This window comes from Electrona antarctica (assembly GCF_951216825.1).
Source record: "Electrona antarctica genome assembly, chromosome: 15".
In the NCBI taxonomy this organism is placed as follows: domain Eukaryota; kingdom Metazoa; phylum Chordata; class Actinopteri; order Myctophiformes; family Myctophidae; genus Electrona; species Electrona antarctica.
In genome coordinates this window covers 43,686,784-43,700,699 of record NC_136796.1, presented here as the reverse complement: position 1 = coordinate 43,700,699, position 13,916 = coordinate 43,686,784, and the positions used below count along the sequence as shown (strand labels likewise).

Sequence of the window (13,916 nt, the reverse complement as noted above, 5' to 3'; positions counted from 1 at the left end):
TCTCTCTCTCGGCTGACCTTGCTTGCAGGTGTACAAGGAGAAGCTGTACGGGAAGAAACACGTGTGGTTCCTCATCGGCTGGTACGCCGACAACTGGTTCAAGATCAAGGACCCGTCCATCAACTGCACGGTGGAGCAGATGGCGGAGGCGGTGGAGGGCCACGTGACCACCGAGATCGTCATGCTCAACCCGGAGACGGTGCGAGGGGCCTCCAACCTGGTGAGCTGTTATATAGTTTAAAGACCCCATTCTAGACGTCGCGGGAACCCCCTTTTGGGTGTTTTTTAAGCATTATGTTTTAGCTATTGAAAAATAGCAGATCTACAAGCTCGTAGCGCGGCACCGAGTGCCGCGCTACGAGCTTGTAGGTCTGCTATTTTTTTGAAAAATCGTAAAAAAATTGGCGCAAATTTGGAATATATATTCTTTCGGAGCTAACTTTTTTTCTTTTTTTTTTTTTTGTTCACTATCATATCTCTTTATTTATGTATTTATTTATTAGAGCTAACGTTTTTAATTCAAATATTTGCTTCTGGGGGGAGGTCTCATGGAACAACATATTTCCTTGACATGAAAATGTTTGAGAACGACATAGGTTTTTCAGGATGTCATGATTTAGAAGACATTTTGTAGAATCGTCCTCAGGTCTAAATGGGTTAAGTTGTTGGCTTTGTGCCTTTATTGATAGATCATAGTAGGTGGACAGGAAACGGGGGGAGAGAGACGGGGGAAGACACACAGACCCCTTTTCCACCGGTTGGAACTGAACCCAACCGGTTCAGTTATTTTTGGTTCTTAGTCCATGTAGTTCGGGTCGTTTACGGCAGTTCCGTGACCGCGGAGAGCAAAGGGCCGCCCGTTTCTCAATGGATTTGTCATCTAGGAGGGTTATTAAACAAATTGAGGTTTTTGATTGTGGCCATATGGATTTGGGGCTCTCATGAATTTTCCCCCGCATTTTTGCGAGGTACATGGGGCCTCAATGTGTTTAATAACCCTCCTAGATGACAGATCCATTGAGAAACGGACCTTTGCTCTCCGCGGTCACATAACTGCCGTAAACGACCCAACTAATGAGCCATGAGCTCCACAATTGGAACGTTAATTATAAATTGAGTGGGCAAAACCATACCTATATTAAATTGTTTATAGTATCAATATAAGTAAATTGATATATGATGATAACCCTTCCACAGTAGTAGCTTTTTCATATTTTCTATTTTTTGTATATTTTCCTATATAATGCCTCTATTTAAAAAAGAAAAATACATTTGTAATACAATAAATCATTGCCTTCGTGTAAGTAACTGGGGAAGTTTCATGGTGATAACAATCTATGGTTTTGCCCACTCAATTATTATACATAATTAACATTCCAATTTTGGAGCTCATGGATCATGGACTATAAGAACCAAAAATAACTCAACCGGTTCCCATTGGGAACCAACCCGGTGGAAAATGGGGCCCCAGTGTTATTGTGTAATGTAATCCTGGGCACTACACACTCCCCTCTGCCAACCTGGGGAGAGCAACGGACTGACCTCATGCTTATACTTCTTCTTTTCACCTGACACCTGTGCATGGGGAGTTTCCCCTGGTTGGACATATATAGCATGTGGAAGGAATACGTCATTCCAACCACTTCCTTGTGTGTGTGCGTGTGTGTGTGTGTGTGTGTGCGTGTGCGTGTGCGTGTGCGTGTGCGCGCGGCGTTGGGGCTCCATTCACGACGTTGTTTCACAAATCTCAGACTGGCACGTTTCGCGGATTGGTACATTTTCAGATGTAGGAGCCGGTTCAGTTGGTGTCATCATGTTCCTTTCAACACTCACCCTTAGGGGGCGATCTGATCATACCAGCAGATATATATACACTGACACCACGGCGTGTAAACAGCGCCTCAAACTGTGACTCCGCCCACAACCAGGGGAAGTTGTGATTTGCGCTCGTTCACTGCAATGCAATTTGCGGCATTTTCAAAACAATATTGAGCAGAGTAGTGATTATCAAACGTATTTGCAATGCCATACATTGAAAGATCTGTTGCCCGTGGACAAGGCACGCTACCTCCGCAAGTTAGATAGCATCGGCATAGATGTTTGTCCGTATGTGATTAAGGATTGGACCAAGTTGCATTGGCAGCCATAGAAAATTCTTACCCCAGGCTAAAACCGGATGTTACGTTTTTGGGCGTTCCTGTCTAGCGTGGTGTCAGTGTATAGAATTGCACAAATATATATATCAACGGGGTTGTTGTGCAGGTGACGGGGTTGTCGACCCTGCGGAACAACAGAGTTGTAGCAGGTGTGGTGTCGACCCTGCCAGCGGATTGATTCCCCACTTGCTGGAGTCTCTCTCTCTCTCTCTGCTTCTCGGTTTCCTCGCATTTCATCACCTTGCCATGAGGCAAAATAAACCAAAACTGCCCTTAACCCATTCTGGACGGGGAGTGGGAACCCCTTTTGGTGTTTTTTAAAGCATTATGTTATGCTTTAGCTGTTGAAAAATAGCAGATCTACAAGTTCATAGCGCGGCACCGAGTGCCGCGCTATGAACTTGTAGGTCTGCTATTTTGGAAAAATCGTGAAAATGTGGCGCACATCTTTGAATATATATTCTTTCAGAGCGAACGTTTTTAACTAAAATCTTTGCTTCTGGAGGGTCCCTGGAACTACATATTTTCAGATGGGGGTCGGAGGCCAATTCCATATAATTCTAGGGGTCCTTGACATGAAATAGTTTGAGAACCACTGACATAGGTTTTTCAGAAAACTGTCAGGATTTTAGAAGACATTTTGTAGAATCGTCCTCGGGTCTAAATGGTTTAAAAGTATATATACAGCACATAACAGCATTGACTGTGCACGGTGAGTCAGCTGAGCGTGGTATTGTTCTGCCTGGCACAATGACCCCCCTGCTAATGCATTCTCTCTGAGCCCGGAGCGAGAGGCAGAGCCTCTGTGAGAGCACCAGTTATATACTTGGTGTACGTACGTCGCACACCAAAAAAACAGCAGATCTACAAGCTCCCAACACGTTGCCGTCGCTGCGCATTGTGAGCGTGTAGATCGGCTGTTTTTAGGCGCGCGACACGACGCCGCACCCAAAGCATAAATCAGAGCCCGAGAGTTACTGAGCCGAGCTGTTATTAGTGTTCACTTTAACCAATTTTGACCTGAGATCAGATTCTAAAAATGTCTTCTACATCCTGACAGTTTTCTGAAAAAGCTATGTTTCTATGTCAGTCGTTCTTTGATTTTTCAAAAATAGCAGACCTACAAGCTCGTAGCGCGCCACTCGGTGGCGCGCTATGAGCTTGTAGATCTGGTATTTTTCAATAGCTAAAGCATAACATAATGCTAACACCAAAAGGGGTTCCCGCCCAAAATGGGTTAAAGTTGTTCTTGGCGGAAATGCTTTGCGCTTTGTTCAGCATGCCGTTGGTCTTCTGAGTATACTATACCTCCCCTCTATTCGTTACTACTAACGCAGAAAGTAAAAAAAACTCAGCGAAACTCTGAGAGGGTAGACTTTTTTTTCTTTTAAATTGAAGGTTCGGCGGGGCACGTCCTCGTCAGCTCGTTGGTTGTCTGGCGGGTTCTGTTCGAGCGGAACAGAGGACTTGAGACGACGCCGCGAGTATTGAATGATCAAAGCAACAGACACGATGACAGCGCGTGTGCGTGATGATGATGTGGCAGCAGAAACCTCTTTCACCTCCAGTGTCTCTCTCTCTCTCTCTCTCTCTCCTCTCTCCTATCCTGTGTGCCATGCCCGGTGGCACTGTTGACACATCCAAGCTTGCCAGTTTGCCCGCAAAGAGAGATTGGCATGCACAGCTGGCAGTAGCAGGTTGACATGCTGTCTCCCAGCGAGAGAGCTCTGCTCCTGAAGGGACAACCAGACTGTCCCCTCAGTCAGTACCTAGTAGAGGGGCCATTATTTATGAATAACTAAACACCCAGAGCCGTTGAGAGATAGAAAGAGTTGCGTCATTCTCCCGTTCACTCCTCCATGGGGAGGGGGGCAATTATTTTACTTTCAGAGTATAAGATGTGTCACAACAACACACATCCTCATTGGTCATTGGCGCTGAGACAAACTGTTAACCCGTTTCTGGGCGAGAACCCCTTTTGGTGTTTTAAAGCATTGTGTTATACTTTTAGCTATTGGAAAATAGCAGATCTACAAGCTCGTAGCGCGGCACCGAGTGCCGCGCTACGAGCTTGTAGATCTGCTATTTATTATTTTTTAATAGTGAAAATGTGCACGGCGCAAATCTTTGAATATATATTCTTTCAGTGCGTTTTTAACTCAAATCTTTGCTTCTGGGGGGTCCCTCCCTGGAACAACATATTTTCAGATGGGGGTCCGTGGCCAAATAAAGATAATTCTGGGGGTCCTTGACATGAAAAAGGTTGAGAACATGGGTTTTTCAGAAAACTGTCAAGATTTAGAAGGCATTTGTAGAATTGTCCTCAGGTCTAAATGGGAAGTAATCACAAAGCGGGGGCTCGCAACTCACTTTAGGATGCTCGCAATTATTTTGGATGGCAATGCAGTCCAATGCAATGGTGGCTATATTCATGTGATTTTAAATATGAAATTAATTTGTAAAATGTGCTATCCAGTCAACCCATAGTTCCAAATAGGGATGTACAGATGAGGCAATTTGGCCGATATCGATATCCAATATAATATTTATAATTGCTATTATGGCCATAATGATTGCTATTTTGCCGATAACCGATATAACCGATGTCTCTTTCTGTATTCAAAAAAATATAATAATTTTCTGAAAAAAGGCTGAATTTGAAAAAGAAAAGCAATGCATCTTTATTCCAAAACTAGGTACGCACCGTTATTGAAATGTTGGCTCATATCCCAACAGAAACAGCTTGAATGTAGTATTTGTTTGTAAATGTTCCAACTATTGACTCTTTCGAAAGCTTCCCCAGAAAACACTGATATAATTTGCAGCCTTCATCATCACAAAAGGCTTTTTCAGGCTTTTTCAGGATCTACAAGCTTGTAGGCTTGTAGATCGGCTATTTTCAGCATGCAACTAATTGTAAAATGACTTATACTGGATCTCTTGTCCACTAGTCCCTTCCTAACATTTTAGTCTGTTTTTTTTTTGTTGACGAAATTGTCAATACATTTAGTCTTAGTTTTAGTCACCATAGCGTAGTTTTCATTTAGTATCCATTTCGTTTTCGTCAGTGTAAAAACGGTAGTTTTTTCGTCTTAGTTTTAGTCGACGAAATCAACACTGCTCTGTACTAGGGCATTAAGCAACTAGTCGACTATTCAACTAGTCGACTATTCAACTAGTCGACTATTCAACTAGTTGACTAGTAAATCCACTAGTCAACCTTGTTGGTAGTAGTTGACGATTTTGTAGGCCTCAAGATCAGGTAGATTATAGTTATAGTCACCAATGTACACAGTTTTTATATGTACAAATATTTATTAAAAAAAAAAAAAAAAAAAAAGTTTTGTTTTTTACACACTATAGTAGTTAAACAACTAGTGGACTAGTAAACTATAGGCAACTAGTCAACTAGTAAAAATGACTAGAAGTGAATGCCCTACTCTGAACTAAACCACCCTCCTACTGTCGCCCATATAACCACCTCCACTCCTTCCCAGGACTTGGCCTTCCCTGTTATCCTGACGCCTGGGCAAGCTTCTGGGTACTTGTATCGCTTCCAATGCTAATTTATAAGATCCTTATGGACCGTACAGTCAACCTGCTCTCTTTCCTTAGTTGATAAGCAGTGTTATGGACAGTAGAGCCATTTTGCTATTTTTAGCACAGAAAAGATATAGCCCCCGCCCGAACACTGGGGCTGAGCCAATTTCCTCTCTAAGTGCATCTGTGTGGGGTGCGGCGAGGTTGGCAGCGTGGTATTTTTGTCAAGCAAGATGTCGGTGTTCTAAAAATGGCAATGAAGCGGTTACCATGTGGCCTTCCGTGATAAATTATTAGACTCGGGGAGGTGTTTTTTCCTGTAATGTCTCCCCTCTAATTAACGCGGCGACTGTGTTCAAAGACACCGTCTCTCCAGAGGCCCCGTCTGAAACAAAGGTGTTAATTGTTGTCACTTCAGACTCCGGTGCCAAAAGAGGTGACAGGCTGAGAAACGAAACGAAGGAGGCTCCGTGGCATTTGCATAATACGCCGGCTGCATGGAAAGCCATAATCTTTAAGAGACGTGGGTTGGAAGTTACTGGGACTTCTGGTGGGTTGACCTCTACGAGTTTAAAGAGCATTTTGTAATTCCTCTCCAGAGGAGGCCGTCATTAGTCATTTTCAGAATTTAAACGGGAGAGAATGGCCTTCTTTTGGAAGTTCTAAGACGAAGTGACAAGACCATGAATCAGAAACAGCACTCTATGATGTATAATGCATGCTCACACACAAACATATACGCTCGGGCGCACGCACGCACGCACGCACGCACGCACGCACACTTATTCTCACACAAACATGTACAGTACAGACACACTAACAAACACGCACATTATGCGCTCATACTGTTCACTCACTCACTGGCTGGCTGGCTGGCTGGCTGGCTGGCTGGCTGACTGACTGGCTGGCTGACTGGCTGGCTGGCTGGCTGGCTGGCTGGCTGACTGGCTGGCTGGCATGCTGGCTGGCTGACTGGCTGGCTGACTGGCTGGCTGGCTGGCTGGCTGACTGACTGACTGGCTGGCTGGCTGGCTGGCTGGCTGGCTGGCTGGCTGACTGGCTGGCTGGCTGGCTGACTGGCTGGCTGACTGGCTGGCTGGCTGGCTGGCTGACTGACTGGCTGGCTGGCTGGCTGGCTGGCTGACTGGCTGGCTGGCTGGCTGACTGGCTGGCTGACTGGCTGGCTGGCTGGCTGGCTGGCTGGCTGGCTGGCTGGCTGGCTCACTGGCTGGCTGGCTGGCTGGCTGGCTGGCTGGCTGGCTGGCTGGCTCACTGGCTGACTGACTGACTGGCTCACTCGCTCACTGCTCCCTGACTTCTTTGTGCCTTCTCCTTCTGTTAGACGTCTCAGGAGTTCACGGCCCAGCTGAATCATAAACTCGGGGGTCAGAACCCCGAGGAGACGGGCGGGTTCCAGGAGGCCCCCCTGGCCTACGACGCCGTGTGGGCCCTGGCCCTGGCCCTCAACAAGACCGTGGCCCCCCTCAAGGCCAAAGGGCGCAGGCTAGAGGACTTCAACTACAACAACCAAGACATCACCGCCGAGATCTACCGAGCACTCAACACCAGCTCCTTTGAAGGAGTCTCTGTGAGTATACAGTACATCCAGTGTTTGATTTGTCCAAAAAAAAAAACAGAGGCTGGGACATTTTCTTAAAGGAGCATTCAGTGATTTGGGTGATTTGGAAAACCACCCAGTCCGCCCCGGTAACAAAATGTGCACATGCACGCTCTACAGTGGGGGGAAGTGCAACAGACCAACAGCACGTGCACCAAGGCCCGCCCCCACTCGATCATGATTGGAGGAAGGCCCCACTCATCCTGATTGGATGAAGGTTTTGCCACCCGCCACCAAAACTGAAACTAGGGTTTTTTGACCCCAGGGGCTCACTGGGGACAGGGAGGAACTCCTTATATGGTCAGCACACTCTATAGTAGGGAGGATTATCCAGAAAAAAAGAAAAAATAAGTGATATTTGAATTAAGTCAAATCACTGAATATACCTTTAAGTACAAAATAGTCCATCTAGAAACGTCGGATTGTGGCATGTTGTGAGGCATATCAGATATATATGTATATGAAACATATCAGACGACGTGAGACATTTTCAAAAAGGAAAATGCATGATTTATTTCAGTCTGATCAAAAGCAGGGATAACATATCCTCACTGCATGGCCATAAGAATGAATGACCGCGTTTGGTCATTCATTTTTTTTCAAAAGTAGATTGAATGCGGAGAGAATAGAAGAGTATAGCCATTCAGGGCGACCGTATAGCTGAGTGGGAATAGGTTTGACCCTCGGCTCGCCACGGTCTCGCTCAGTGGCCTTGTGGTTAGAGTGTCCGCCCTGAGACTGGGAGGTCGGGGTTCAATCCCCGGCCGGGTCATACCAAAGACTCTAAAAAAAATGGGACCCAGTGCCTCCTGGCTTGACACTCAGCATCAAGGGTTGGATTGGGGGTAAGTCCCTGCAACATACTAGCGTCATGTCCAGGGGGTGTACTTGTACATCAAGCTGCCTCACGCTACAGAAACAGGAGATAGGCTCCTGCCCCTATGGGCCTCATGGCTCGGCAAGGCTACTTACTTACTCGCCACGGTCTACGAGTCGAAGTGTCCCTGGACAGCATTCTGCTGGGTGAATGTATAGGAATCTCTCCTCCCCTGTGATCAGTAAATATAATAGAGAAAGTCAAAGCGTGTGTGTGTGTGTTTGTGCGCGTGCGTGCGTGAGTGCCATGTACATGCGTGCGTGCGTGCGTGCGTGCGTGCGTGCGTGCGTGCGTGCGTGCGTGCGTGCGTGCGTGCGTGCGTGCGTGCGTGCGTGCGTGCGTGCGTGCGTGCATGCAAGGCCGATGGAAAGCGAGACAAAAAGGAGAAGACGGGGTTGGAACATTAAAGACGTGTGTTTTTCTTCCAGGGACATGTGGTGTTTGATGCTCAAGGCTCTCGCATGGCATGGACTCTGATCGAACAGCTTCAAGGTATTTCTTCTTCATGCTTCTTCTAGTATAATTTAATCCATCCATGATGTGAGTGTTCTTGGTTTTGTACAGACAGGACAGGCACAGAGAGACACGTCTAGGGCCAGCGGCAGCGATGGCACACAGATTCAGCATTGGAACAGGTGGCGTCGTGGCAATCGCTGGCATGAGGAATGCTTTTCATGTGGTTAGGGTTACATAACCCATTTAGGCCTGACGTCGGTTCACGATTTTTCAAAAATAGCAGACGAGTGGCGCGCTATTAGCTTGTAGATCTGCTATTTTCAATAGCTAAAGTATAACATAATGCTTAGTTGAAACACCAAAAGGGGTTCCCGCCCAAAATGGGATAATAATGTAGTTGCGCCAAGCGATAACACTCTTGCTTGCATAATGAGATCTTCATCTCAGATTCTCCCCACAGTGCTGCCGAATTTCGCTCAGCAGGAGTTAAAGATGGAGAGAAATAGAATATTAAAAAAATAAAATCCTTAAATATTTTATTGAAACTTGTGGAGTGTTTCAGATATGCTGCTTTTATGTTCCTGCCAAATTAGCTTTAAAGACATTTTAGCACAAAAAGTGCACCGTGAAAATAGTGAGTGTTAATGTAACCCTGTTGGGAGGGACCCTTTAGGGTTCTTATTTGTACCCTCTCAGAGTTAATCACTTATTTTCAAATTAATATAAAATATCACACCTGTGTGAAGTGAGGGCGGGGCACTCTTATCATTATACATCATCACATTCTGGCCAATCACAATTGACTTTTCTTCTGTCCTCACTTTTTATCCTCAAGTCCAATCCGGCGAATCACTTTTTATCCTTTTATACGTGCTCAGCCAATCAAATCGTTGCTATAGGGTGCTCAAGCCAATCACATCATTGCTAGGGGGTGCTCAGCCAATCACATCATTGCTATGGGGTATACACACAAACAGACAAAGCTGTGCATAGGAGGGGTTGTGTTAAGGCTAAAATGGTTAAAGCGTAAATAACATCCATTTGAATGCTTTTAATATTTAATAGCATATTGTCTATGTCCCTCAAAGTTATTTCTAATGGTTTGAGCCTCAATCACCACTCTGATATAACCAGTCCTTGTCATTTCGTTCTGGACTTTGAAAGCAGTTTTAGCTGCAGTATCACAATGTCCTGAGGTGGTGGGGGCGCTGATATGCAGATTAGTTAATATTTGAGTCATTATAATACTGATGCTAGATAAAACCAGGCTTGTTTCCATTCCATGCCAGCTTGGAAAATCAACAATGGTGGACATTGTAAACAAAGTGTAAAATGCAAATTTGGAACTGAAGACTGAAGAAAAGGAGGAATTATACAATTAAGTGTATGTCATTTCTGTGACATTAAGCTCAATGCCATTGTTTGGCTTCAGTTGTGCTTCCTTCTATGTGAAGTGATGACATAGTGGGTTTTGCCCAATGAATTACCTCTGCAATGTCCAGTTTGAAAATATATTGTAAATCCATAGTCGATCATGTTTACGCTCTTGATTTTGAATGAACAGCTGTGAGTGACTGTGTAGGTTGTGGTGGAACTTTGCTGATGTATGGAGTGCTTGCCTCGCTGGCAGGAACAACATTATTAAGTGAATGTGCGACTGCCCAAAATAAATCATGAAAACAGAAGCAGAGCCCAATGCTGGTTCAGGGGCCCCACAGTCAAGTCTGAAATGAGTCTGAAATGAGTCTGAAATGAGTCTGAAATGGCTATAATACATTCATTATAATAAATAATTATAAAGCATTATAATCTGCTTATGTATAATTATAGTTACAATAAGTAAAGTAGCCTACTCAAAATACTGTCATTGGATGGTTTAAATAAAGTAAAAAAAATACCCAACAACAAACATTATGCAACTATGCAAGAACATGCAAATAGAATGACATTGCTTTACTTAATCACACTTTAATTAAAGTGTTTTAACACTTAATCTCAACTGTGAGTATTATAATTCACTATGATGAGTATGTGAGTGTCCAGCAAATGCAATCATTGTATTATGTTACTAGACATTCATTAAAAGTCATTATAAAATGCTTCATAATAATGTATTATTATATTGCGATAAAGCATTATATAGCATATACTGTAGGCATACCGGTATACATACATACATACATACTGTATACATATATGTATTTATATGTGCCGATAACTATGATTATTCAGTGTCATGAGCAGAATAGGATGCCTTTATAACTTAAGTATCTTCATAATGCATTACAGACATATAAGGCTTCGTGGAAAGTGTTACGGAAATCTTCTACGACCAACTGCAGCATTATGACTATCTGCTCTCTGCAGCCTGGGAGATGAATTTCTCTCAATTAGCCCTGCACCTTCCTCTTATTACCCAGGAATCCATCAGGAGCAATATATATTGAGCCTGCGTCAGCCCCTGGGTTTCCATAGAGGGTGCGTGCATGGGAGGACGGAGAGCTTTGCAGGGGCAAGTCTCTTGAATAGTTTTCATTTAGTTTCATTTAGTTTAGTTTAGTCGAGTCACATTTTAGTCACCTGGAATGTTTTAGTGTTGGTCTAGTTTTAGTCGACTAAAATGTATTTTGGCGTGCCTTGACGCCGCCGTAATGACTGATTTTACACTTGCTGAAAATAGCAGATCTACAAGCTCACAACGTGCGGCGTTGCGCTGCGACGCGTTGTGTGTAAAATGACTTATACTGGATCTCTTGTCCACTAGTCCCTTCCTAACATTTTAGTCTAGTTTTTAGCTGTGGCAGTGGTTTTCAACCCGTGGTCCGGAGACCACCTGGAACCTCCTCAAGGACCACTGGTCCTGGCTAAATGATGGAGGGTAACCAAATGGACCCTTATTAGATCTTTAACTCTTGAGAGTGTAAAATTAAACCAAGTGGACCCTGGCCGGTCCATTTGGTTTACACATTTGGAGCATGTAAAATAATTCTTATTTTGATCAACGTCTGACTTATCTCTCCCTAATGGTACCACATAAATGCAGCATGGAATTGTGGACAAAATCTTATCCAACGTCAAACAAAATATTCTTTAGTCTTGGTGTCTGACTGAGAGGCTAAATGTCATCACATGGTGGACCGTGGCTCAATTAATGTGGAATAAATACTGGGCCTTGAACCACTGCCATAGAGGGTGGGAAAAAAGCCCTGGATGGAGTCTACACAAGAATGCTACGAATGGCACTAGGTGTCACATGGACGGACCGTATCAGATGTGTGGACCTCCAAAGGAACTGGTCGGAATAACGTGTTCCTTCCACGCGCTACGTCCGGCTGGGAAAACTCCCCCCCCCCCCCCTGTCAGGTGAAAAGAAGCAGCTTGGACTCCTCATGCATAGAAGGAAGCATGAGGTCAGCCCGCCGCTGCCCTCCCCAGGTTGGCAGAGGAAGTGTAGCGCCCAGGATTACATTAGATAATTGACACTGGGTGAAAAAAAGGGTTACAAAATCGTGAAATGAAAAAAAGAAAAAAAAAGAAGAAATGTGGACCTCTATGGGGACGTACCACGGGTCACGGACAAAGTCAGAGAGAGAAGGATGAGGCTGGCAGGGCACTGCGTCAGACACCCAGAACTTGAGGCAAGTAAATTGACTCTATATGGGAGCCAACCCAGGGCAAAGCCAGGAGGGGAAAGAAGCGTATACCACCTATGTAGACGTGCTGCCTGCGACGCGACAGCTTGGCCGACAACACCGCAGAGAGCTCAAGAAGGACCTGATGTTGGATAGGAAATTGTGGAGGGCAGCGATCCAGGAATCCCGAGTTGGTGTTGGCTAGACCTCACTGTCGCAGCCACTAAAGAGGGTGGGAGGAATGAGAGCTTTGCACTTGCAGGGGCCGCGCCGCTCGCTGCCTATATAGCTCGCTGTGGGATGGCAGCAGCGTCTTATCTCTCTGCTGCCTGGCGGTGTGTCAGATTGCTGCCTGGCTGCGAGCTCCGTTTCGCTGGCTGCATCTTGATCGCTGTGTTCTGGTGTGTTCACGTCGTCCTCCTCCTCCTCCCCTTGACAGCCTCCGTGACTGCACTGGAGGCTCCTTTCGTGATTTTTCTGGCGCGATGAAAAATGTACTTGCTTTTTATTATTTTATTTCCCCCCCCCCCCCCCCCCCCCCCCATTTATTTTCTTTTATTTTTTCCCAAGGCCGGCGTTGTGTGCCCGCGTCGTCCCAGAAAAAAGGAGGTTGAGTGATGATGTATAATTTGTTCGATGGAAATTGGAGCAGGGTCGTTGGTTGTGAAAAGTCACAACAGTGCAGTCTTTTTTTCTTCTCTTTTTTTTATCCAGCCTACAGCATATAAAAATGTCTGTTGTATTGTTCCAGTGATTCTGGATAGGAAAAGCTATGTCTATTGTTCTTTTATTTGTCTATTAATTTGTCCATTTGTTTTTTTTTATTGATTGAATACAGCACGAGGTACAGTCAGACATTAAGGCTAAACAGGATGACACAAAAAAGTCCTGGGGACTTGTTTCCAGTGTTGCAGTGTTGCTATGTATTCAATTCATCAATATAGCATAAAAAAATCACACCCGTGTGAACTGAGTGGTGTAAGGTCTTATATAGCCTGTCTGACGTAATGAAATCATGTCTGACGTAATGAAATCACACCCGGGTGAACTGGGTGAACATAGCAACCATGCTCATTTTTTGAGCACAGACAGACTAACAAAGCCAGTTGTAGGAGTGGTTTACACCACTCAAAAATGAGTGTACAAATGTATAACCATTCAGGATATTTGTCTCCACCAGGCCGAAGGCATGAGGAGACAGTATGTTTTGCACTCCGTCCGTGTGTGTGTGTCCGTCCGTCCTTCCGTCCGTCCGTTATCAGCTAATCTCCGGCACCGTTAACCCGGTCGATGCCAAACTTTGCACACACACTCCCTGGATGCCAACGATGAACCTCTGCCCCACATTTACCAGAACGGCCTGTTATAGCGCCACCAGGAGGCAGCTTTTCACATTTTTTTACCTGTAACTGCACCGATCTGCGTGAAACGTTGCATGCACACTCCCTAGAGGCCAAGGACAAACCTTTGACCTGCATTTTCCGCATCTGCCTTTTATAGCGCCACCAGGAGGCCGACTTTTGTAAAACACATTTTTTGATATTACTCCTCCAGATTCTGTCCAAAAATCTCACAAATCGTTACACAGTATCTCTATAGTCATGTGCTCAAGTCGGATCTGTCCGATATTTCATATT

At 45.0% G+C, this 13,916-nt stretch overlaps 1 protein-coding gene across 1 annotated transcript in view; it reads left to right on the top strand.

The window, feature by feature from the left end:
- The window catches only part of LOC306938105 (gamma-aminobutyric acid type B receptor subunit 1-like), a gene marked incomplete at its 5' end in the record, with an annotated part of 90,410 nt that overhangs the window by 15,924 nt on the left and 60,570 nt on the right, over positions 1-13,916 (top strand). Inside the window, 3 exons of the mRNA XM_079522120.1 lie at positions 29-220; positions 7,039-7,284; positions 8,620-8,683. Coding sequence (XP_079378246.1) covers positions 29-220; positions 7,039-7,284; positions 8,620-8,683 — 502 coding nt within the window. The remainder of the gene's footprint in view (positions 1-28; positions 221-7,038; positions 7,285-8,619; positions 8,684-13,916) is intronic.